The sequence below is a fragment of the Pelodiscus sinensis genome, chromosome 3, assembly GCF_049634645.1.
Source record: "Pelodiscus sinensis isolate JC-2024 chromosome 3, ASM4963464v1, whole genome shotgun sequence".
Classification (NCBI taxonomy): Eukaryota; Metazoa; Chordata; order Testudines; family Trionychidae; genus Pelodiscus; species Pelodiscus sinensis.
The window spans coordinates 104503014-104526324 of NC_134713.1; the positions used below are offsets into that span (position 1 = coordinate 104503014).

A 23311-nucleotide genomic window follows, 5' to 3' on the forward strand; every position below is an offset into this window, starting at 1 on the left:
AATGTTCCCAAGAGGTTCAGATGGTTCTCCTCAGTAGCAGGAAACCCTCTACTAGACGGTCGTATGCTGCCAATTGGCAGCGCTTCTCGTCTTGGGCGTCCCGGAGAGGAGTACACCCGTCCTCGGCTCCTATTCCAACTATTCTTGACTACCTTTTCCAGCTTCGGTCTAGTGGCCTATCTTTTTCTTCTATCAAAGTCCATGTGGCATCTCTCTCCGCCTTCCACGTTGCTATGGCAGGAGTTTCCCTTTTTCCTAACCCGGTGGTTAAAAGGTTTCTTACTGGTCTGGAAAAACTGTACCCCTCAATGAGGGCCCCGCTTCCCGCCTGGGACCTTAACGTGGTCCTCCACAGGCTTATGCTACCTCCCTTTGAACCGCTGGCCACGTGTTCCCTGCAGCACCTTTCATTGAAGGTTGCTTTCATCGTGGCCATTACGTGGGCTCGAAGGGTGTCGGAACTAAGGGCGCTAACTGTAGACCCGCCCTACCTTGTTTTTTCCCATAACAATGTAAGATTAAGGCCTCATCCAGCCTTCCTCCCGAAGGTGGTTTCCCCTTTTCACCTGTCCCAGGAGATTTATCTCCCGGTTTTTTTCCCAAAACCTCATGCCTCCTCTAAGGAGGGGGTCCTGCACTCCCTGGACGCCAAGCGGGCGCTGGCGTTCTACATTGATAGGACCAAGCCGTTCCATAAATCACAGCAATTGTTTATTGCATTTGGGGACAGGGTGAAAGGGTCGCCTATTTCCACACAAAGGCTATCACGATGGGTGGTGCAATGCATCACGGAATGTTATCAGCTGGCTGGTAAAACCCCACCCAGGGTGAAGGCACACTCTACCAGGGTGCAGGCGTCCTCGGTAGCCTTTGGTGCCCAGGTACCAATCACAGAAATTTGCAGGGCAGCCACCTGGTCTTCCCTCCACACGTTTGCAACACACTATGTGCTACCTCGGCAGGCCAGGGAGGATGCAAGGGTGGGCTCTGCAGTCCTCGAATCTGTGATGTAAATATATATCCGGTTATCTTTGTTCTTAATTGGTGCCTTGTCAGTGTTGCATTGTTCAAATAAATCCATTTATTGTTCACCTTTCTTCATGACTCTGGTGGTATGACTGCTCCGACCCCTCCTCCGTGGGGTTAGCTTGGTAGTCACCTACTTCGAATGGACATGAGCAACCACTCGAAGAAGAAAAGAACGGTTACTTACCTGTAACTGTTGCTTTTCGAGATGTGTTGCTCATGTCCATTCGATTCCCACCCTATCTCCCCTTCATCGGAGTGTCCGGCAAGAAGGAACTGAGGTGGGGCAGCGCCGGCAGGGGTACTTATGCCCTGCCATGGCGGCGCCACTCCAGGGGGCACCCTGCTGGCGCTACGGGTACCGCTAGGGAAAATGCTCCAGAAGACGCGGTGCGCACACCTACTTTGAATGGACATGAGCAACACATCTCAAAGAACAACAGTTACAGGTAAGTAACCGTTCTTTTCCTTCTGGCACCCTGTCTCCTACTACAGAAACCTGTCCTGGCACCCTGCCTCCTCTCCCCTGCCTCCACTGGCACTCTGTTCCCTGCCCCGGAACCCATTAGCACCCCTCCCCAGTACTGTGTCCCCTGCTCTCAAATGACTTTTCTATGGGTCAGTGACCCCTGACTCAAGGCAGGTTTCCTACCATTCTCATAAATAAAGACAATGCAGAAACTTTTTGTGTTTAACATAGTATTTTATTTAAAAATGAAGCCTGGCCAACAAACTCCCAATTGGGGCCAAGCCCCCATCTGGCCACAACCACTCCTGCATTCCCCCTTCCCCAGACCCTAGATCTGAGCCTATCAAACACTGGAACCTCCTGCCCTAAGGCCCTCACATACCCCAACCCAAATTCCTGCACCCTCACATCCGCAAGCCTATGGCTTGCTTAGTATCCCAACACTGCACAGCCTGGAGCCTCCTCCCCGAGCCAGTGTCCCCTTCTCCACCTCCTCCTGCATCCAGATTTCCTCCCAGAGCTTGCACCTCTTACCCCTTCCCACACCCAAATCCCTCATTCCCACCCCAGAGACTACACATCCTGTCTCATCACAGCAAGGGTCCAGCTAGACTGCAGCATTTTTTGGGATTCTGGAGATATCCCAGAAAAACTCTTCTGCATCCAGGGTTGCATTTGTTCTTCCACTTTTTTAGTGGAAGAGCAAACAGGCTCTTTTGGTCACCTCTATATTCCTCTTTCCACAAGGAATAAGGTGGCTTCCAAAAGAAGGGTTTTTTTTCTGACATTTGGTCCAATCTAGACAGGCCAAATGTTGGAAAAACCTCTTCCTACAGAATAATTTTTTTTTAAAGCAGCAGTATAAGGATTGGGGATAATAGCAAGTGATGGAGAGGAGGAGAATAGAGAGGGCGCAGGGCTTCAAGGAAGGGGTGGGGCGGTAGATCTTGGCTTGGTCTGTCATTTAAAAAGTGATCTTGGGTGTAAAAAGGTTGGAGACCACTGCTCTATCTCATTTATAGGAATTGGATTGGTTTCCTTTTAATAGCATTAGAACACCGGCTTATCTTTTAACTTCATGGCACTTAGGCATGTGCTTAAATTCTTTTATTGGTTCCTCATCAGGTTACTATACCAATTAAAGGTTTTTGTTCTAAATTTAAAAGCAATTGATGGTTAAAGGTCAAATTTTAATCTGTGAACTACCTGCTATGGGTGAGAGCTGGAGCTGGAGCAGCGCCACTTGAAGCCTGGGGCTTTGAAATGCCACATGTAACCCAGAAGCAGCTAGGGTGTCCCCAGGCTGCACACGGCATTTCAAAGTGACAGCGCTGTGTGGAGCCCAGAATCAGCTGGGAACTCCCCCACTGACCCCAGGCTCCATCCGGCACTGTCACTTTGAAATGCCGCGAGGAGCCCGGCATCAGGCTCCTCACGGCGTTTTAAATCGGCAGCACAGCGTGGAGCCTAGGATCAGCTGGGGGAGTCCCCAGCTCACCCCGGGCTCCACGCAGCACTTTTGCCTTTGAAGTGTAGCAACTTCAGAGGCAGAGGAACCGTATCAACTAATCGAATAGTCACTGCAAAATGCATCAACTATTCAATTAGTCGATATTTAACATCCTTAAGCGCAACAACACCTAAATATCTGTAAAAATCTGAGCCTTAATATATGTAGTATTTTATTTTTGTTTAGCTAAGAGTTGCAAAAAGCAATGATATTTATGAACCACTTTTCTATACATAAGCTGCCTAACATAGTGATCCTTCATTTGAGTTTCTATTAGTACTTCAGTTAATTCACATATACATTTCTATAGTTTTCAAGTGGCAAATGTGGGAATCAAAGGAAAAGGTTTTCATAGAGAAGAGTGAGAATATTTTCTCACTTTTGCTTTGGTTTAATTTACAGATGCTTGAAGTACGGCTGTTGTACGAAATAAATGACGTAGACTCTCCAGATGGTGAGCAAGTTCCACCATTGCCAACTCCAGGCACGGGTTCCAATCCTCAGTCCATTGCTCCTCAGTCACATCCGTCTACTAGCAGCAGCTCATCTGATGGGCTTCGTGATAATGTCCCCTGTTTAAAGTAAGTGTAATAACATGGAAAGTCTAAAAATCCACTTTCTCATGTTGCACTCATATGTCCTTATATCATAGCATCAACCTTAGGCTGAAAGTCCTTGCCTGTTTCCGTTAGCCATATCTATACATCATATTCAAATCCCTGCTCAGTACCGGCTTCTTTCATGAATTCTGCAATTCCTAATTCTCCCCTCAGAATTTGAGATACATTTTCTCTACTAAAGCCATCATATTACTGCTGTCTATCCTTGTCCTGCACTTTCCCATCTTTCACTGTTTGGAATCATTACTCGAGTTGTATTAAGCAGTAAATCTAAGCATTATCATAAATAATGGGAATTAAGGTGAAATGAACAAAATAAATGAATACCTACTTTTGATACATTAGTCTTATTTATTTATATTGCTTTTATTCATTTGGTAGATTGCAAAATTCAATAATTATCAGTCTCCATGTCTTGCAAAAGTTAATATGATTCTGCTCTATTAAAGTGAAGAGTGGAGAGAGAAATATAAAGGCATTATACCTTGTATTTGTATTGCAGAATAAAAAGCTCTCCCCTCAAACAATCTGTAGGCTACCAGATTGAATTGGTTATTCAGCTGGTATGGGTGAGTGGAGAACCTCCACAGCAGATAACCAGTTTGGCAGTAAACTCAGCTTATGGTCTGTAAGTATATTCTGTGTTGTTTACTAGTTTTCTAATCATTTTCACCAAAGTGGCTGTAATTTGAAAAAGTCAACATTGGTTTATACCCACTGTGTAGGAATATTGGCAATGCTATCAAAGTAAAAAGTTGCAATAGTTTTATAATCACAGATGGTATCTTTTTTGCAGATTTTGACTTTTTAATGATAACTCTGATAATCAGTCATATAATGTTTATAAATCTGTATATATAATCTGTTAATGAATATCCTAGCTAATCTAATTGAATTGATTAAAAAAGGATTAAAATACTTCTCTAGTTATATAAACAAAAAAGACAGACTTTAAATACTTTTAATTATATGAATAGGAAATTTCAAGTGTTTTTTGTGCACCAAAAAAAATTAAAATGAACAGAGTTGTATCAGAGCTTGTGTGTCATATATTTAAAAGAATCCTGTCCAGCTGCCTTATTTGTCTAAGAGCAAATTATAAGTTCATTAAAATAGAGATTTTTAATAGGAGCTTTAGTACACCTTTTCTTCATAGTAATGGTAATGATTGTCACTAAAATAATAAAGTAAATGACCAAAAGAAAGTGTACTGACAGTTTTAAGGGATATCCCATTTTGCATCTATTAGGGTGAAGGTGATGGTCTCATAGGTGGGAGGGCAGCTTTTTTTAAGAGACTCTTTCATTAGGCAATTTGCCCAGTTATATAAGTAGGCCAAATAACATCATAAATGTATATTGAAGTCTCTCTTCCGCCCCTCCCCCAAATAACCAGGGAAATTTAAGTTTCAGAGATGAACGTTAACTATGGAAGAAAAGCATGTACTGTAAAAAGTGGATTTTATAAAATGAGTTGTAGAAATTGTCTTTCTGATTAAATTTGCTCATTTTGCAAATAAAATGATTCTTCTGCAAAATGCCAGCTCTACAAAGTCAACTTGGAAGCTGGATACTATTGGAGATACCTTTTAACTCACGCATCAATTTCTACAATTACAGCTTAGTTTGTAATTGTGGTGTTAATGAACAAGTTATAATTAAAGGCAGTTAATTCTCTCACAGCTATGTTGGCTCTGCAAAATCAAACAGCAGTAAAAACCAAATTGTGTCTCTAGTAAGTGAACTCTGTAGCTACAGCAAACTGGCTTATTGAAAAGGAAGTACATATATACTTGTTCCTAAGCCAATTTTTTTTTGGTATAGAGAAGCATCAAAGAGTGAGGCTCAGCAATGCATCTGTGTGGTCTTTGTAGATCAGGGGATGGCAAACTTTAGCTCAAGGCCCATCAAAATAAGCTGCAGGCATACCAGATATTTTATTTACCAGAGCATCCACAGGCACAGAGCCTCTCCACTTCCAGTAGCTGTGATTCACTCTTCATGGCCAACACGTTCAGAGGAAGTGGCAGGTCAGCATGTTCTTCAACCCATGCACTTCCTGCAGCTCCCATTGTACGGGAACATAAACCACAGCCACTGAGAGCTGAAGGACTCTGTCTGCAGATACTCCAGATGCATAAAACATCTTGGTGTGCCACTGGTTTACCCTATTGGGTTGGGAGCTGAATTTTGCCAATCCCTGAAATATAGGGTCATCTTATGAAAAGGTCATTGGGTTTTTCCAGTTCTACCTATTCATTGGGTGGTGGTCGGCTTATAAATGAATGGGCCAGTGAATGAGCATACGCAGTACTATTTTTAGTCACTTTCTAGAGCAGCAAACTGTACTTTAAATATTAGTTCACAGAAGTATTTTTTTAAATCCTGTTTCAGGTTCACTTAAATGACCAATTTAAAATAAAAGTATTTTTATAATTCTTTGTCAAGTATAGTACTACATACAGGAATAAAAACAATAGCAACATTTGACTATCAGCAACTTTATTGAAATATTTCCTACTACTCCATTTCTTCCAGAGTAGTTTTTGGGAATTGTAATGGTATTGCAATGGTTGATTACCTGCAGAAGACAGTCCTCTTGAACCTTGGTACCATTGAATTGTATGGCTCTAATGATCCCTATCGTAGGGAACCTCGATCTCCTCGTAAAACTCGGCAACCATCAGGAGGTAAGAATAGGTGAATGTTGCATTTCAACATTCAATAGGTGAATGTTGCATTTCTCCAGAGCTCATAATTGTGTCTGCTTTGAAAATAATCCCATTAGCACCTTAAACATATATTTGCTTTTGTATGACTATTACATGTCTGATCTTTGAGAATAATTAATGGGACATTGGTCTGTATTCACATTCTCATACATGATGATTCTTGACAATTCAGTAACTTGAATCAGAGGTATCTGAGAGGCTGTATACTAGATTCCTCCTGATTAAGTACAATATTTCATTTTTTGTTGCATCTTCCCTGGCTTACCCAGATTTAATTTTTCTCTTGTTTTGTGATATGAGACTAAGCTTTGTTGCAGACTGAGCTTTATGTATTTGCTGTTTTTCATGTGATTTGTATCAATTTTTAAAATATGTCAAAAGCCCCTTAAGCAACGTATAGGCAAGCATTGTATACATTCATAGAATTATAAATTAAATACAAACCAATTATGTGAATTTTAAAATATCTTAATTTAATAATGGTCAAAATTTCATAAATATGACTAGATGATATCCTGCAGTTTCCCTGCTCTCCCTCCCCTCTCCACATCTTCTCACTTATATATACCCCTTTTCTCAGCATAGAAGGGTCATCACAAAACTGGGTACCTTTGCTTCTGCTGCTATTAATTTAAAATTTCTCATCACTAAGAATGTCTATAATTATTGGGACTCACTTTGTGCTTCTGAAAGGGGAAACCCCAGGTATGGAATATAAATGAATAATATAAATTTGCAAGTCCAAGGTTGTAAAATAGTGTGGGTTAAAAATTAGGTATGGAGGGGAGTAGTTGAAATCATACTTTAGGTTTTTCTTAAATTGTTCTGGTGTTTTGTTATTCATATTCTTCATTTATAATTTCTGAAATAAAAACAGCTAATATTTTTAAAACATTTTTGTTCAGTTTAGTTACATGGAGCCACTCACCCAGTAAATTGCACAAATAATCCCTGAGCCACTCATGAATTTTATAGGGAGAAGCACCAGCAAGTCACCCCAGCTACCAGCCTTTCACCCCAGAAATAAGGTCATACACTAATCAGGATTCCCTCCAACAATGTAAACTCATTAATAATTTTGCTGCTTCTTCATAAGAAAGTGGACATGTGCCTGCCTTTGTAATCTGAGCAGAGATTTCATAAGCCCTGCAACCAAAAACACAGTTTTTAAGTAACATAAAATAGAATATTAACTACAGAAAAACGTATTTAAAACAAGTAACGGGGATACGGATCAAAGATGGTAATCCAAGAAATAAAAATAATAATTAGTCTAAATTCTAACTTCAATAGACTTAAGCAAGATTTTAATCAAGGTGTTTCTCACCCTAACATGTTATGGTCTGTTCACAGTTCTTCAATACACAGATTGGACTTCCTTCTGTCTTGAAACTTATCTCCTCAATTTTCAAGTCTTGGTCATCTAGATAAGAGATTGGGGGACAGGAGAGACCAAGTGATGATGTCACTGTCCTTTTTTTTTATACATTCGTACTGTGGCTAGAAAGATCTTTGCTGTGATGTGTGGGTCAGGCAATCCCCATTGCATACCTCCCTTTTCTGAGAAGCCTCTGGATTGATGGTTGCTTCTTTGTCACAACTGAAAGGCATAGATGTTTCTCAACCTCACGACATATAGCAGTACTTCTTTACTTCATTTACAATCCTAGTACATAAAATCCAACATGATATTAAGGTTCAACAGATCAATATTTTTAAAGTTTATACCTCATGCATACTTTGTAAGAAACATATCATAACCATATGATAGTAGTGAATATGGGGTCTTCAAGATGCTATCTTGAGGTACAGTGCCACAGATGCACCATTCTTCTTTTGGATTTATAGATGCTATAACTGAGGTAGGTATCACTTGATAGTAAATACTGGTTTGACAAACATCAAATACAAGGTGAAGACATTAGACTAAAAAAAAGGCACCAAATATCTACCATATTATAAAGCACTTAATTAATCTTTGATTTTCCTTTCATGGATAAAGGTTTCATTTTTTCATATGAGCAAAAGTCAGTCTAATATGATAGGCTTAATGTTTTAGTTTCATAGGGAAAAATGTTAGTACTTAAATACTGTTTTTGTACTCTGATAAAATTAAGTCACTCTGAGAGACATTAGAAACTGCTTAGTTTGTGCCATTGGCCTTTGTCATTATAACATCTTGTTAGCATGATTAATTGTACCTCTCTTTCACATGTGTGTACGTGCTTATTAGCTGAAATATCCAGTATGGCTCATCAAGATAATGAAAAGCGATTATTGGCTGGTGTGAATCTTTACTTTTAATTAAGATTTTTTTCCTTCAGATTTTAGTTGCTTTTACTAAGAGTTGGTCTGCCTGGCAAAAGCATCATATAACCCTGATGTTTTAACTTATTCTGTAGATTTTTCTGTCTCAAACATATTATGTTGGTGTCTCGTCTTTCCTTTTTTCATTGCTTCATTAAGGTATGCTGACTGTGGTTTCTTGCATGTGCAGCCTTTCTAACTTATATTCAGAGTCTGTGAAAAAGCTTCGCACCTCTTATATAAGTAAGTCATTTAATGGCAATAAAATATTTTTGACCATCTGAATTTGATGTAAATAATGTGCTGTTTACACATTAAGTTTTTGTTACTTCATGTAAATAACTTTAGTTTTAGAAAGTGGTCTTGTAGCTGTGTCAGTACCAAGTCACTGAACACACAAGGTGGGTGAGGTAGTATCTTATTTCATCAACAAAAGTTATTTCAGTAAAGGATATTATATCATCTATTTTGTATCTCTTGCTTTAGAAACTAATTTTGGCATGTGCCATATCTTTTGTTCTTGTGGCACCACCAAAATATATTTGATTGAGGGCGCAGGAGAATTCTCCAGATATAGGAACTGTGAAAGATGGTTGTGAGACCGCCCCATGAGGGCTCCCTAATGAACCCAAGCAGACGTGAAGGCAAGGCCAGAGCACTACAGAGATTCAGGAGGGCACTACAGCACATAGGACACCCTTACGAGACTGCCAAACTTGGACAGACCCACGTAACTGAATAAATAGCTAGACCCACTCCAGCCCCCCAGAATAATTCATAATCAAGAGGGCATAAAGCAACCAGAAAACTCCTCCCCAGGCCAGCTTATTCTGTGTTACACTTCGAAGAGGCACAGCATAGAATCTCTCTTCGTTTTTATTTAGTTTTTTAAAAGCAAAGGAAATAACTGACCATGTAAAAGACATTGTTCTCTTATGAGAAGAAAAAGATAGTAGTTATATTAAGCTTTTTAAAAACTTGTTTGCTTGCTAAATTAATTTTTTAGCTTCCAGCTGTTGGCATGTATCTTTTTACTGAGAAAGAAGAAACTGTTCCAGCAACTGTGCAATTACCTAATCTTTTATATCCTCTACTATCTCTGATAGATAAATCCACATGCCACATGCCTTACTACAGATAATTAATTGAAGCCAAATGTTTAATCTCCGCTAATGCAGATTTAATACAAGAATATTTAGAGAATGGAAAGAGTTTCTTCCAAGCACATCATTAATATATATATTTCGTTTATGGTTTGTGGTCATGACTAAAACAGAAACACAATACATACCATTGATGCAGATTGTTATACAGGCAGTCCCCGGGTTACGTACAAGATAGGGACTGTAGGTTTGTTCTTAAGTTGAATTTGTATGTAAGTCGGAACTGGTACATATTGTAGGGGAAACTCTAGCCAAACATTTCTCCAGAGCTCAGTTTTATTCTCCCACACCTCACTTCCCTCAGTCCTTTATTCTCAAGCTGAGGTGTCTGCTGAGAAAAGCCTCTCCGCGTCTCCCTGGTCTGCTGGGGGGAAGCAGCTAGTGCGGGGTTGCCTCACCCCATTTGTAAGTAGGGATCCGATGTAAGTCGGATCCATGTAACCCGGGGACTGCCTGTATTTAGTATCTTATTACTTGCAAACCATTACACAGCACTAGTATTTCATAAATCATGGTTTTATGTTTAATTAGCACTATCAAAGTAAAACATCTTATAAGGTGAGGCTTTGTGAAATTATCAGAAATTTTTATTTGTAGCATCCTTGATTCCAGAATAATCTGGTTTAGTGTTATTTCAAAATGCAAACTATTGACATGGTCTTGTTTGAACTTTGAAAGGGAATATATCTTCTCTAATTTACTTTTTTTTCTGGAAAGTCATTTTTGATGAGGAAATTTGATGTTTTTAAAAAATTCTAAAAAATTAGTACTTGCAAAGCATTTTTAAGCATAGCTCATATACAGCAGCAATAGCATTCGTCTAACCTCATAACAGGCGTATGATGTTCTTGGTAGTCTCCCTCTTACCCATCTCCTTCAAATAACTATTCATGAAATTTCACTGATGCTATTACTGGAGGAAGAGAAATTGGAAAGCATGCTGCTAATCTCTTCAGTGGGAGTACCAATTTAAAAATTTACTTTAAAATCATGACCTCTCTTCATAAATGTATGTGACTAATAGGGCTTTGATTCAGTTAGCATGGTGCTCTTGTGATAACAAAACATACTTTTATTGTTCATTAATGTGTATTTCCAGGATTGGTAGAGATAACTGACAGAGGGGAAGAAATCACTTTCTTTTTCATCAAGCTTCTTCCATTATGTTCTGACCAAATGAATAAACAAAACTAGCTCTGAAAGAAATCCCTAACTGGCCAGTCTAGCAGCCTTAAGTATGTGAGGTTTCTTTATATGTGTGTGTGCTTTTACAAAGAACTTCGATATACAATGTAAAATATATTAGTTAATGAGTAACAGAATGAACATTTTTTGGAATATTTTAAGAAGTTGGTGAAAAAGTCAAAGGTCTTGCTTCATATGTCCTAGCATATGTCACCCTGTATTTACGTAACACTGCTTGTCAGATTTCACCCACATCCATTATAAGCCTAAATAAAGTCCATTCATTCTCCTGCAAGCCATCAACTGAGAACAAATTGTGATCCCACCATAATATTCTATCAGTGGTCCTATCAGCCCTGACCCACTGGTTACTCCCAACAAAATTCAAAGACCTCCCACAATTGCACTGATTATAGATGTACAATATATTACAGTGGAATCCACTTACTAGGTAGCCGGATATTGACAACATCCATAGCAGTATTTTGCCAGGAACCAAGACTGTCCCATTGACTTTGATGTAAATAGTATTCAGGTATTGGTGATGGCATGGCCACGTGGACTCCGCCCTCCCTACTGCTGCCAGGGGCAAAGAAGCTAGGGTCATGTGGCCTCTTCCCTCCTCACTGCTCCCGGGATGCTGGGGCGTGCAGGCTCTTCCCCTCCCCATGGTGGGAGTGGTGCTCCGTTCCTCCTCCTCTCCTCCCTGTGGTGGGGGCAGGGCTGCAGGTGGGAGCTTGCCTCTCCCTAGAAGCTTCGCAAGTCTTCTCAAATGTTCTCTGTGACAGACAGCATGACGGACACCTCTCCTTTTATAATAGTATAGATTTGTTTGGGGGGGGGGGGAGGCCCAACTCTATTATCAGGTTTACAATATGGTAGCCAGGGAAGGAAATGCAGGGACATGCCTTCCCCAGTTGCAGTTCAATGAACCTACTTATGAGTAGTATTCAGCCCCTCACTGTGGGGCTGCATCCCTACAAATCTGGCTTATCCAGTTTGGTTAAAAATCCACCTTACCAGCAGCCTCTTTATGCCATCCACTTGTTCAGTCATGTTCATTTTCCAGCTCACAGTGTCCAGATTCATGAAAGGGTTACTGCATACTTATTTCACATGTCCAAGAACGTTCCTACATGGAATCTTAATGCTGTGTTTGCAAACCTCATGGAGCCCCCTCTTCAAGCCACTTTCAGAACACTTCTTCCGTTACCTTCCTCTCAAGATGATATTCTTAATCATTATCACATTGGCTGCAGGGTCAGTGAATTCCGGGCCCTTAGCATTGATCTCCTTTTACCCAACATTCCACAGACATAAGATGGTATTGAGACTTCATCCTAAGTTCATCTGTAAAAGTATTTTGGAATTTCATCTGAACCAAGCCATCAGATTTCTGCTTTCTCTCCTAAACCCCTCTCTGCTTCTGGAGCAAAAAAAATCTTCATAATTTGAGCATTTAAGGGGTTGCCTTATATTACAGAACCCTTACGACCAACTTCTCGTGTGTCTATAGCTATATTTGGTGCTTCATCTTTGCTGAAGTTTTAAGTTTTCTTCTGTCAGAGAATGTCAAAGTGGACCACGTAGTGGATGTCATTCTGTTATGAAATGGCTGATAAATGTTTCCCTCTAAATCAAAGGTGACTTTGTTAGTAGACAAGCTGTACTGTCTCCTTGCTTCTAGAACATTCCCATGACTAAAATCTGAAAGGAAGCTGTCTAGAATAATCCCCTGATTTACATTAAGAACTGTGCTTTTGACCTAGCTGCAAGATCAAATACCAAGTTTGAAAAACAGTAAAGGAAACTCGCATGATTCACAGAATCGCTATTCATGCGTTCACGTATTCGCATGTCTCCTGTCCTGGCTTGAGGGCAGCACGGGGAGGAAAGGTGAGGACCCATGGGAATCTTGCTGTGGCTCCCAGCTTTTTGGGGGACTCACCGTCTGCTAAAGGTGCAGTTTGCCTACTAAATAAGTTCCCCGCAGCTGCCTAGAATTGTGGTTCCTGGCAGCTGAGGTGAGTTCCCTGCGCCTCCCATCCCCTGTGGTGAACTCACTGTGGGGAACAGGAGCCCCCAGTATTCACTAATTTTACCATTCATGGTGGATGCAGAATAGTGAGGGTTTCTTGAATTAACATCACTGTAATAGGGTAGAAGGGTGTACGGTCATGTGTCATGAAGGTGTGATCCAATGGAAGTGCAATTCAAAAGATTCTGATTGTACACTTTGAGTGGGATTCATATTGATGACAACATCACACTTACATAAGGCTAAGCAACTCTTTCCCTCACAGGATAAGGCTTTTTCTTTGGCGTTCAGAAAATAGTCACTTGTTAACCCCAAATTAAAGAAAATAATTAGCACCACCGAGTTTTGAAATAAAAAAACTGTTTCTTGCACCTTTTTTTGCCCTCTATATCAATGCAAACACATTGAAGTCAGTAGAGTCACACGTGCAAGTTGGGTAAACCTTGATTCTGTCTGTTCTGGCATGTTAATCCTTCCCCCATCAGCCATCTCTTCAATAGTCTCAACACATTTTTTCAGAAAATTCACATACAAAGAACAAAGATTTTACTGTGCTGAAAATTTTGTTCTGTACATACAGATGGTTTTTAATTCTAACTAAGGATTCAGGTGTGTGTTATTCATGCAATTGGTTGTTCTTGTATTTAGATTAGTATGGTACATCATAATAACGATCCAAAGAGAGCACTATTTTTAAGTAAGTCTGAGAACAGGTTAATATTCTTAAAAATGTAATGAAAGCTTCTTATTTAAAAAACAAAAATATTAGCAGGCCTAACTGGTAACTTAAATTTCAACACATCCTTTGTCAAGGCATAAAGAAAACAGGATCAAAAACTGCATTTGCATCACAAGTTTTCAGTATGTGATTCCTATGAAATAACTTCCTCCTTTGCATATTTAAAGAATGCAAAATTACCATTTCTTTTAGTGAGAAAAATCTTGTAAATATAGTCTCTTGCTTTGTGTGATGGTGTCATTTTGAGGGTCCTTATTTGAAAGCCCTCAACAGGGGAAAAATTATTTCACCCTCCAAAAATAAACCATAGCCACCTTTATATCATCAATCGATTTCGTAAATGAAATCAATGAGCTGTGTTGAAAAACTAATGGTACAGAATCACCTAAATGTAAGTGCAGGAATATAATATAATCATACAAATAAAATGAAAGTAAAAAATATGTAATTACACCATAGAGGTCACATGATAATATTAAAGTATATTAGAGAAGTCATTAATATTACAATCCTCCTATTCATCTAATTTTTATCAAAAACATAAATTACTTTTCTTATTTTACTTACCTTAGATTTTAGATCATACATTAGTCTTTTGTTATGGACCATATACATGTATAATGCACATATCTACCTCTAATAAAATAAAATAACCTTACTCTGATAATGTAAGACAGTATTTGTTCTCTGATGAAATATTGATGAATTGATTAAAAATAAATTGCATGTAAATATTTGGGGTAATACTGTAATTCTTTTGTCAAACAGACTATTTTGAGGTAATTAAGATCAGCCTCTTATGTGAAAGACTATTACATTTGTACAAAAAAATCTTCCATCCCACCACCTCAAGTGGGAGAAACACTTGCTTAGTGTAATATAGAGGCTATTCATAGAGTTCTCACTCAGGAAAGATGATATACAGCCATTTTAATTGTTTATTTTCAATTATTCTTTGTATTTTTCAGCAGGTCTTTGTGATATTAATGAAGGGACTGCAGTGCCAGAGGATCGCTGCAAGTCACCCACATCGGGTAACTAGTTTTTCCACATACTTTGATTTATACTTGCACAGAATGTGACATGGTTTTAAGTCATGTGTTGACAATCCTTGCTAATTAATTATCTAGAACCTGTCTGAGAGCTTTTCTTTTCATCATATTGCATTCATTTTGCCATTTAACATTTCACTAAGCATTACAGAATTCTGGTTTAAATCAAGACCAAATTTGAGTTCTAATAAGGATCAATCAAGTGACGTGTTAGTTTGACAAATTTATGCTTCAGGGAGGCAGCACACAGGCAAAGATATTCTTAGAGTGGAAATGCATGCTGTCTATGAGGCTGAGGAGAGTGACGTTCTCATGCTACAGTATATTTTGTAAGTGCTTTTCCTATTAATTTTATCAAGCCACTAATGTGTATGCATGTGTACGCATGCACACGCACTCACACACACACGGAATCTTAGCTAGAAATTGCAGTGTTGCATTCCTGAGCTACTGATAATATAACACACTTGCAACTTGTGCAACTTGTGACAATTAATATATTCAGTATTAAAAATGAATTTTCAAAAGTGTCTAGAAATGTTACTGTTTCACTTTTCCCATCACTTTGACTAGACTCTCAATAGCATCTGTCATTTTACAATGTTTCTGTGAGAGTTCTAGTCTGATGAGGTAAATTTAGAATATAGAGTTGGCTGAGTGTTAAACCTGATTTTAGACTACACAATCCTCTTAGACAGATGTAAAGAAGAATTTTTCTCATTTGGAGTCATGTTTAACCATGATCGCCCACGGCCAGGTCCAATAACTGCAAAGATCTGTGATCCACTTACTATGTTCTGCTGTTGTTGCAGTGAATTACTTCCTCCCTTCATTTTAGGTGGTACATTTAAAAGATGTAAAATCCCATTTAATTAGTTAACCAGTTAAATATTAAGTTTGATTGGTTAATTGATAAAATGGGGGTAAGTACTCTGGAGCAGCTGCGGCGCTTCAGACAGGGGCTGTTCCAGCATGGCTATTTCCAGTCCTGCGTTGTGATGCTGTCTCCCATCCTGTGAGCCCGTGCAGGCTGGGAGCTGGCAGTGCCTCCCCAACCCCCCAGGCTGCCACTCCCTGAACAGGCTGGGAGCTGGCTGCCCTGCAGGGTTGGAGTGATGCTTACCAGTTAACCAGTTACCCATTCACATCCCTAGTTCTAACTAGGCAGAGAGAGAGTGTAAGTAAAATGACCAAACTTGGTAAATTTAAGGCAAGTTTTGAGTGTAAAAATACGTTTAATATAACTTAGGAGATAATTCATGTAAAAGAATGAATGAACATTAAAATATTGACTGTGATGTATAATTATTTGGTATGTGTGGGTTGTTTGGGTTTTAGGATTAAATGTGTGGCTCACAAGAAAAGACATCAGGAAGAGGGGAAAGAGGAGGCATTTAATGGATGAGGAGAAGGCAAGCAAAAAGAAATAAGCATGGGGAGCATATGGGGATGAAAGGAAAGATAGAGAAACAGGAAAAGATATTCTTCCTGCAAGGATTAGCATCTTTTGTGAAAGTCCAGTATCACAATCTCCACAAAAAGCTTTATTTAGATATCACAGGTGAAAGGAATATTGTGAAGTTTAAACTAACTTTCCTTAGGAAGGAAAACTTGAGAAACAAATACAGGAAGAAGACTGGAAAGGTGATGAAGAAGGGTAGGGGTTTTTTATGAGTGTTTTCAGATTACCACCAATCTTCAAAGAATTTTGAGGTGAAAAACACTGGATTCCACATTCTATTTAAATTTGAAATTAAAAAATATCAGTAAATTCATTAACATATTTTTTTCTTCATCAGTTTTCTTTATATCTGAAAAAATATAGGGGTCAGATACGCTATTTAAGTAAGTAAATTCATTTTGCATTCTGCCATAGAAAAGCCAAAGAGTATGCATCACATCATGCAGAAATTTAACACACTGTGCTGGGTAGGTAACAAGAAAAAATCCTGGATATATTTGTCTTGTATTAGATTAAAATTCTAAGTAGCTGGGGGTACTAGGTTGTCAGCTTCATAGAGGGACTCTTCGGGCAAGAACACTGGAGAGGATTCATGAGCTTTTGGGAAGGTGGGGCTGTATATTAGAACTTGAAGGGCACCAAGAGAAAATCAGAGGATCATATACTGGTTGTCTAAAAATGCAGAGAATAGGCAAAGGCAGATTTAGGTGGGTTAGGTTCGTCTAGGAAGGAGACTAGCTATGGGTAAGGTTGCAATATCTAATTTATAACTTTGTAATTCTGCATGTTTTAAAAATTCAATGAATATGGTTTTGGAACTGATTGTTGTAAAATAATGCTCAGCTAGATCTTGATTAGGAAATGGGTTTGTTGCACAACATTCTGGAAGATCAGTGTTTGGAACTGACACTCTGAGACCTCTTCAGTCATCTGATACTACAGTGTGTGATAGTTTCAATCTTCCAAATGAACACAGCTGCAACTTCAATTACGTTCTAACTTCCTCCACTGAGTGATTACAGTATTGACATCTGTAGAAAAGACTGCATGCCCTTGCTAGTTGGCAAAGCACCCGTTAGCTCAGAGGTCAGCAACCTTTCAGAAGTGGCATGCCGAGATTTAACTTACTCACATCTGTTTATGGGTATGCGTGCTGTTGATACTTTTTAAAGTCTAATAGTTTTTGCCCCACCTACCCTTGTGCAATGTGCTCCCCCTAGCCTAGGTGGATGCTGGGATAAAATCCTGCTTCTCAAAGTAGTAGACACCAACAGTCAGTCCTGTCCTAACTCCCAGCTAAAGCACAAGCAAATTACCCACACCTCCCCCACCTCCAAGCACAAACAAACTACCTCCTTGCCTCCACTTCACCCCAGTGCCAGAACCTGCCTACCCTCTCTTTCTTCCACCTACCCCATGCAGTCAGCACCTTTACTTCCTTCTTCTCAGGAGGCTTGAGAGTAATGAGTTTCTGCCTCTCTCCCACACAGAAGAGATTCTCCAAACTGCCCTTCTCTCTGATTCCACTTCCCAATTACCCACTCGCTCGCTTCTCCTCCCCCTGCCTAGCCACTTATTCTCTCCTTATCTTGCTTTTTATTACCTGCTCTGGGAGTTGTGCCGTTTAGCTGCTTGCTCAGCAAGACAACTCTCTGCTCCAGTCGATCAGCTGAGCTCCCTGCCTATGCAGGAGCTTTGAACTTATGAGCGGAGCTCAGAAAACAGCTGCTCAGTCGCATAGTCATGCAGCTTTGAGGGAGCTATGGTCCCCTGCCATTGGTCCCCTCAGCCTGTCGCTCCTCCCCGCTGCTGGTTTCTTCAGCCCTATTGCTGGCTGGGCAACACAGCTGCCCTGGACCTGCTGCCATAAGTGCTGCTCCAGTCAGTACATCAGCACTTGGGCCAGGTCCCCACTGCTGGGCCAGCATGCAGTTCCCATCACGCTGCCACAGAACAACCCCACTGCAAAGCCAGCTGGGTTGCTGGGCTGCCCGTGCCCCAGTCCTGAAGCTGCACTACCAAAGGAGCAACCACATGGCCCAAACCCTGGCATAACCACCCACCCTGGTCCAGCCCTGCTGCCAGAGGAGCAGCCCACGTGACCCAAGCCCTAGCCCCGGCCACTGGAGGAGCTTGTACAGCTGAGCCCCCACACACCCACCAGCTACAGCTCAACTGCTTCCACCAGATCGCTGCTACAATGGCAGAGAAGGGGGAGAGCAGCAGCCACAGGTGCACAGCCCAGTCTGAAACCCCTCCCTCCCCAGCGGAGTTGGTTCTGTGGCTGCGCACCAGCCACTCGCACAGCCCAATCAGCAGCCTCCCTGCCTGCCCCCCCAGAGCTGGTGCTGTGGCTGTGCAGCAACCATGAAGCTCAAGTAGTAGCACAGACCCCCCCCCCCAGCTATGCAGGGGAGGAGGGGTGGGACTGAGCACCTACCCCATGTGCCACTGAAAATCAACTCACATGCCACTTATGGCATTCGTGTTGTAGGTTGCCTATCCCAGCTCTGGCTTTTAGAGAGCGAACTAAATTACAGCAGAAATAAAATGAAAGCCTAAAATGAAGAGATTATAAAAGCTTTAAACTCTGCTCCCCTCATCTAGCACTCTGAAGTTGCATAGCATATACAAAGTATGATACTCAGATACCTATAATAAGAAAATAATACCCTTCAAAAACTCTCTGAAATATTGGTGATATTTTTACCAGTGTCAACACCTGTTTGGCATTTTAATAAAATTTTAAAAGCCACCAAGTTAAATCTCTAAAACAGTGGATTCATAAATCCTAGTCTATTCAATATCAGTGGTCTTTTAGAACCACTGCTGGCAGAATTAAATTTTCTGTATTCTCTAACTTTTAGATACCTCTTGCTTTCACTGTGTAGATCAAAATTTGCATTAATTCTTTGTTCTATTCTTATTTACAAACTTACATACTAGGTGTCCATATATTAAAATGTGTATATTAAATTAATGCCTAACCAAAATAACCGAGGTGCAGTGTGTTGTGATGGTGTGTGTTGCTCTATGAAGGAATTTTGCTTCAAATTACCTGCTTATTTTTGTGTGCACTCCTTTATTGCAAAGAGTTTAGCATCTGCAGTGCCAAAATTTTAGTATTTTGATGTATCCTAACTCTGAAGTCAGTGTGACAGTATGTTAAATCTCATAACTTTTGTCGTATTATGCAGTCGTTTTGTCAAATCAGTGTTATGCATGTATCTTGTTTTGTGTATGTCCATTTTGCATGTCCATTTCATTCTGTCTTCACTTATATAGGTTCTGGTTCTCCAAACAATTCTGATGATGATGATGATCAAAAAATGAATAATTTTATAGAAAAGGGTACAGTATTTTTATTTTAACAGCATTATTTCTTTTGTTCAATTCCTCCTTTCATACATTTATACTTTCTTGACATTTTTTGTTAAAATGTTATTTACAGTGATGACCAAAAGCAGAAAATTTTCCAAGATGGTAGCCAATGATATAGGTAGGAACTAGAAAATTCTGCTTTCTTCCTAATCTAGTGCCTTACTCTATGCAACGCTAACTCCAGAGCAAAAAAATTCTAATTGCATTGCATTATTTAGTTATTAATCTATCATTCCCTGTGCTAAATGGTAATCCTGGGGGCTGCTTCTGTGCTAAATATATTGGGCACAATGATTAACAAAATCAAGGAGAATCTGGGTTTTAATACTTTAATTTTTATATTGTACACCTTCCTACTGGAAAAGAGGTTCTTCTTTATTCTGTAATTTTAGAAGGGTTCAGTCTATGCAAGTTTCAACATAATACTATTACTATACTTTAGAAATCGTTGCTAATTTATTTCCCTCTAAATGTTACACTTATATCCATAAAGCCTAGGTTCCCCTTTAATTTTTGAAGGTGGAGATAGGATGGCATATTACTTGCACATAAAAAGGAACTGGAACTATATATACCTATTCTCTTTATCAATACTGTGCCCAAGAACAGTATATGTTAATACTATCCAGCTGTATTATTGCATGTCACCAATCTATACATTTTTAAATAAAAGTTTCAAATTAATTGATAAAAATGGCTTGAATTATGTTGTATGCAAGCTGTGAATTGAACCCTTTTATGGTCAGAATGGAAATATGATAGATTGGTAACCTAACACGTGGCCATTAAGGAAATAAGGCAAATTGGTACTTGGTGTTTTCTGGGGTAACATCTCATCATTTTTCTAATTAATTCTTATTTTGGCATTAGTACCTTATTGTATGGTAGCATTATGATTTAGTTATATTCCTTTGGTGCTATTTGATTCAAAAGACTTAATCTATGTTATGTATTGATTGATGCATTGTTACAGACTAGTTTGATATATCTTTAATGTCTTTAGAATATGCGTTTACTTAGTAGCTATTAGCTAATTGTATAGTAATTACTTATCAATGATAAAGATATTGTTGAGATAATGAGTTTGAAAGTAACACTATTGGTCACCAAGAAAGCGATCTCTAATAGAAACTCCAGAATAATATGTCAAACCTCCACCATAGGCTTTTTGTAGCTAGATATCACATTCTCTATATTGTCTGGACCTCTTTCATAAAGTAATATCCACAAAAAGTACTGAGGAGGCAAAAGTGGCCCATGAGGAATTCTAATGCTTACTGGCTGGCAAATTACTAGATAGTGAAGTGTAATAGGTAACCAGTCTAACTGGCACTCTATCTTATTTGTGAGTGCCAAGCACCAAAAAGGTTGAACCCTCTATACGCAGGAAATCTCTAGTTTGTTCCATTACCTCCATCATACAGGAATTTTATAAGTAATCTACAAACAGCAGAATTTGCTGAATAAGGAGGAATCGAGGATTCATTTTTTTTAAAACTGGCTTTTATTTGTTTGACCTTTGGCAACTCACTTAACTTTTTCTGCCCTTGACTGGAACAAAGTGAGACCCACAAGCAATGACAGTGCAGCAAAGGAAGGGAAAAATACAACACTCAAAATTCAGAGTTCTATGAAAGTTGAAGTGAGGAAGTTGTGAAGGCTGCTTATTCTGTTCCACACATGGAGAAAATGAGGCCTCTCAATCTAATATAAAGAGATTGTACCAGAGACAGTATGAAGATGGAAAGAGAATGGTAATTTTGTACCAGTACTGATTGGAGAGCTGGCCACAATAATAAAAGGATCAGATATAACAGGTTTTCTCTGTTCTGAACATCACAGGGCTGTAATACAAAGGGTGTTGAAAGTCAGTATTAACAATGGTAGAGTATATGTCAGAGCTTGCAGGACTTTACCTGATATTTTACATATTCTCTTTACCTGGTAGAGAGAAATTGTCTTCCTTAGGTGCTGAACCCTCCATTGTCTTCCTTAAGTGTTATTTTCTGTAACTTTAAACAATGATCTGTATTATGCAAACATTAATTTTAATTTGTGTTAATTGTTGACCAGGCTCTCAGAACTGTTTAAGTTGGCTCTGATGTTGTAATTTTTACTGTGACATCATTATATTGCAATGTCATTATGTTAATAAAACAAATCAGTGATAATTATACAGAATTATTGAAATCTGTTCCAGTCTTTTTTTATTTCAGTTCTATGAGATAGGCATATCTTCATATATATTATAGTTGGAGTAGAATAGTGTCTTGAATTCACTTCACAGCTTAAGTAACTTTCTAGAACTAGTTTGAAAGAATCACAACTTCCAGGAAAAAAGTGATATGCAAAGTTACATTGAGACTGATATCTATTAATGCATATTCAATACATAGTCCATGAACTCCACATTGTAACTGAAATTTCTGCTATGTTGTCATCTCACTCATAATTATTTAGTGTGACTAGTCAGATGTCCTATTAATAATTTTATTTAATAGGAGCCCAAAGATTCAGAAAATGCCCCTCTTCAGGTTCTTATGATGCTTCTAAGAATAGGATTGCTGTGTAATGTTCAGTTTGAAATCTCGTTAACTAAAACTGTAGAAGCAATGGCCACTAAGTCAGTAAAATCAAAAATACTTTTGTACATTACCATTTACTGTACATTATATGTGGCATGTTTATTCTGTGGTGCTGTTTTGTGATCTTATGGTGCTATTTTAATCTCTTCAGTATCTCTGTCACATTGTACAATGTCACTGTCATGTCATTCATTATTTGATGTTAATAGTTGCATGTTTTATCACTTTATTCTTTCAAAATGAATTGTGATCAGTTAAATAAGGATTGGGGTATTTGTAAAATGTGTGCCATCTATTGTTACCAATTTTATGTATCTATTGCAAAACAAATAATTTTCCTTTGTCAAATATGTTAGAAGACTTACGCGGCATTACCCTGTGGCTGTCCGGGGGCAGCACCCTGCCATCCAGCTTCCCCCTGGAGCCAGGCCAGAACAGAGGGGGGAGTGTGCACTCCACCTGCCAGGTTCTCAAGTGGATTGACTTGGGGTGGGGAGGGAATGCACCCTGCTCACCAGCTTCTCCCTGGGGCCTGCCCAGGGTGAGGTAGCATGTGCACCCCAATTGTTGACTTCTCCCTGGTCTGATGGGTGTGCATCCCACCTGCCAGCATCTCCCTCGGGCCAGCACAGGATGAGAGGGACTTATTTCCCACCCACTGGCTTTACCTAGGGAGAGGAAAGTCATGCATCCTGCCCACTGGCTTCTTCCCAGGGCTGCCTTGGGGCAAAGGGGGTGGCTCATACCTACCAGCTTCTCCTGAAGAACTGGGTGGGACTGTGCACCATGACCACGTGCTGATTTTCCCCGGGGCTGGGCTGCACAACCCGGCCACCCAGAAGCTTCTCCCTGGGGTGCAGGGTGGGCCAAGACAGCCAGCCACTGCTCACTGGGTGCTTGCTTCCCCCCCGTGGTCATGGATGAATATAACTTTTCTGTTATCACACCCCTCCCTTTCTATTTCATATGAAACAATCACACTTGTCCTATTATCCCAGCACAATCAAACCCTGGGGGTATCCCATCTATGTGCATAGTCTGTC

The 23311-nt window shown here is 39.6% G+C and overlaps 1 protein-coding gene across 8 annotated transcripts in view; it reads left to right on the top strand.

Moving 5' to 3' along the window:
* STXBP5 (syntaxin binding protein 5) overlaps positions 1 to 23311 on the top strand; it is a 193085-nt gene that overhangs the window by 147753 nt on the left and 22021 nt on the right. For 2 of the 8 annotated variants that reach the window (XM_025184070.2, XM_075924382.1), the window contains exons 16-21: positions 3408 to 3586; positions 4128 to 4253; positions 6163 to 6314; positions 14757 to 14822; positions 19588 to 19653; positions 19754 to 19801. In XM_025184070.2, coding sequence (XP_025039855.2) covers positions 3408 to 3586; positions 4128 to 4253; positions 6163 to 6314; positions 14757 to 14822; positions 19588 to 19653; positions 19754 to 19801 — 637 coding nt within the window. The remainder of the gene's footprint in view (positions 1 to 3407; positions 3587 to 4127; positions 4254 to 6162; positions 6315 to 14756; positions 14823 to 19587; positions 19654 to 19753; positions 19802 to 23311) is intronic. The other 6 variants (XM_006111294.4, XM_025184056.2, XM_006111295.4 and 3 more) reach the window with 6 other exon arrangements.